The 2,255-nt window shown below is 33.6% G+C and overlaps 1 protein-coding gene across 1 annotated transcript; it reads left to right on the forward strand.

Moving 5' to 3' along the window:
* The first annotated feature begins 837 nt into the window (after positions 1 to 837).
* LOC120080857 (NAC domain-containing protein 2-like) lies at positions 838 to 2,255 on the forward strand. The gene is made up of 3 exons (XM_039035510.1): positions 838 to 1,139; positions 1,227 to 1,507; positions 1,617 to 2,255. Exons 1-3 carry the CDS (start codon positions 971 to 973, stop codon positions 2,019 to 2,021), a joined length of 855 nt encoding a protein of 284 aa, XP_038891438.1. The 5' UTR covers positions 838 to 970; the 3' UTR covers positions 2,022 to 2,255.

The raw sequence follows: 2,255 nt of genomic DNA on the forward strand, positions 1-2,255 counted from the left end.
GAATGGAAAACAAAAGAAGACTGTGGAGGAATGAAGAAAATCCCAAATGTCAAATATTCAATGGGAGAAGAAGAAGATAGAAGTGTGAAAGATAAGACCACCAGATGGTTTTAAAATGGCATCTTCTTCAATATTCGGATAACCTTATCACGTCAATAAAGTAAAATATAATAATAATAAAACCCTAAAGAATAACTTCATGCATCTTTAAAAAAAAATATATAATATTAAAAAAAAAAATTTGTCACATGACACTTGTCATCAGTGATAAATTTAGAAATTTTGTTGACGGGAGACTTTATAATCGAAAGGTTGTTAAGAAAGAAAGATGTAAGGAGTGAGGCTTAAATCTAGATTTAAAAAAAGTCGAAAGCCATATTTAACATTGAACTAGCTACTCCTATGTCAATTATATATATATATATATATATATATATAAAGAGCATAAAGTTGAGAGGGATTCGAGTTCTCATTAGGCTTATATTAAATATATCGGTGTTTGAGATTGGATATTTGGGTGAGTTGTACATAGATGATAAGAGAAAATTTTTTATACTACGAGAGTATTCCTTCCATTTATTATACGATAGTCAACGTGTTTTTAAGAATAGAGTGGATTCTATTGATATTAATGTAGAACCTATTAATATTTATGAGATAAATTTATAAGGTGACCAGAGACAATATGATATTCGGTATTAAAAAAATTCTGAAGGTAGATATAATCTGAGATGCACTTAATATTTTTTGGGTTATGGGGTTCTTAGAAAGCCGCCAACAAAGGAAGATGAAGTCAAAGAGAAAACCAATAAAAAGCTGCCACTCACACAAAACGACCAAACCCACCAAACATAAAAGCCCCATTCATCTCCTTTCCAACATTTCAAAAACCTTCATTTCTTCCTCTGCTTTGCCTTTTATCTTAAAATACGACATTCTTTCAGATAATCCCACAAAAATCACTTCAGAAATGAAGGAGAAAAACTGCAGTACTGAGCTTCCCCCCGGCTTCAGATTTCACCCAACTGATGAAGAATTGATCATGTTTTACCTCAGAAACCAAGCCACTTCCAAGCCATGTCCTGTTTCCATAATCCCTGAAGTTGATATCTACAAATTCGATCCTTGGGATTTGCCTGGTAATATCTACAACTTTACCTTCACTTTTATCACTATTTTACGTTCATTTGCTCATGTGTTTCATCTTTGACCATTAACTTCTGCAGAGAAGGCTGATTCTGGTGAAAATGAATGGTACTTCTTCAGCCCAAGAGACCGAAAATACCCGAACGGTGTTCGGCCGAATCGAGCGGCGGTATCGGGTTATTGGAAGGCGACCGGAACCGATAAGGCGATTTACAGTGCATCAAAGTATGTTGGAGTAAAGAAAGCTTTAGTTTTTTACAAAGGGAAGCCACCAAAAGGTGTTAAAACTGATTGGATTATGCATGAGTATCGTTTGATTGAATCAAACAAGCAATCAATCAAACAATCAGGGTCCATGAGAGTAAGTTTTTTCAAAGAACCTCTTTTGGAATTTTTCTTGTTTATGTTGTTCAAAATCATCTGATAAAGTTATTAATAATGGGTTTTGTTTATTTTTGTGTTTGTTTCAGTTGGATGATTGGGTTTTGTGTAGAATTTACAAGAAGAGACATTCAAACAAAGGGTTATTAGAGGAGAAAACAGAGGAATTACCAACAAGAAACGACGTCACAGAAGGCAATAATGGACAACAAATGATGAAATTTCCAAGGACTTTTTCAATAACCCATCTCTTGGATTTGGATTATTTAGGCCCAATTTCTCAGCTTTTCAATGACAATTCAAGTATTAACCCAACTCTTGGGTTTCAAAACAACACTGCAGCTTATACAAATGTTGGCAAAATAGAGCAAGGGGAAATGCCATTAGATTACTCCTCTGCTTCAACAGATTTTCAAGTGAATCAGAACAACAATTTCTTTAATCAAGCCATATTCATCAATCCTGCCAACGATTGGAATGGTTTGAGCCGATGAAAGAAGAAGAAAAAACAAAGCTCTCAAAATCAAACCCATGATAGAAACTAGATCCAAATATACTTTAGAAAAAAACTGTGAATATTGTTTGTTTAAGGTTAGAAGATGATATCTTTACATAATGAAATCAGGGAAAGTGATGGTTTCCAATATAGATTCAATGTGCAGAGATTCTGTGTAATTAGTTGATTGATTTGCTCTTTTCAATTTTAAGTTCTACAGGCACAAGAAATT

This window comes from Benincasa hispida, chromosome 7 (genome assembly GCF_009727055.1).
Source record: "Benincasa hispida cultivar B227 chromosome 7, ASM972705v1, whole genome shotgun sequence".
Lineage (NCBI taxonomy): Eukaryota > Viridiplantae > Streptophyta > Magnoliopsida > Cucurbitales > Cucurbitaceae > Benincasa > Benincasa hispida.

What these genes read in the sequence shown, in the direction of transcription:
- LOC120080857 (XM_039035510.1), top strand. Translation starts at nt 971, where the DNA reads ATGAAGGAGAAAAACTGCAGTACTGAGCTTCCCCCCGGCTTCAGATTT. An exon ending in CGATCCTTGGGATTTGCCTG is followed by an intron (nt 1,140 to 1,226) that starts GTAATATCTACA and finishes TAACTTCTGCAG; the next exon opens with AGAAGGCTGATTCTGGTGAA. An exon ending in AACAATCAGGGTCCATGAGA is followed by an intron (nt 1,508 to 1,616) that starts GTAAGTTTTTTC and finishes TGTTTGTTTCAG; the next exon opens with TTGGATGATTGGGTTTTGTG.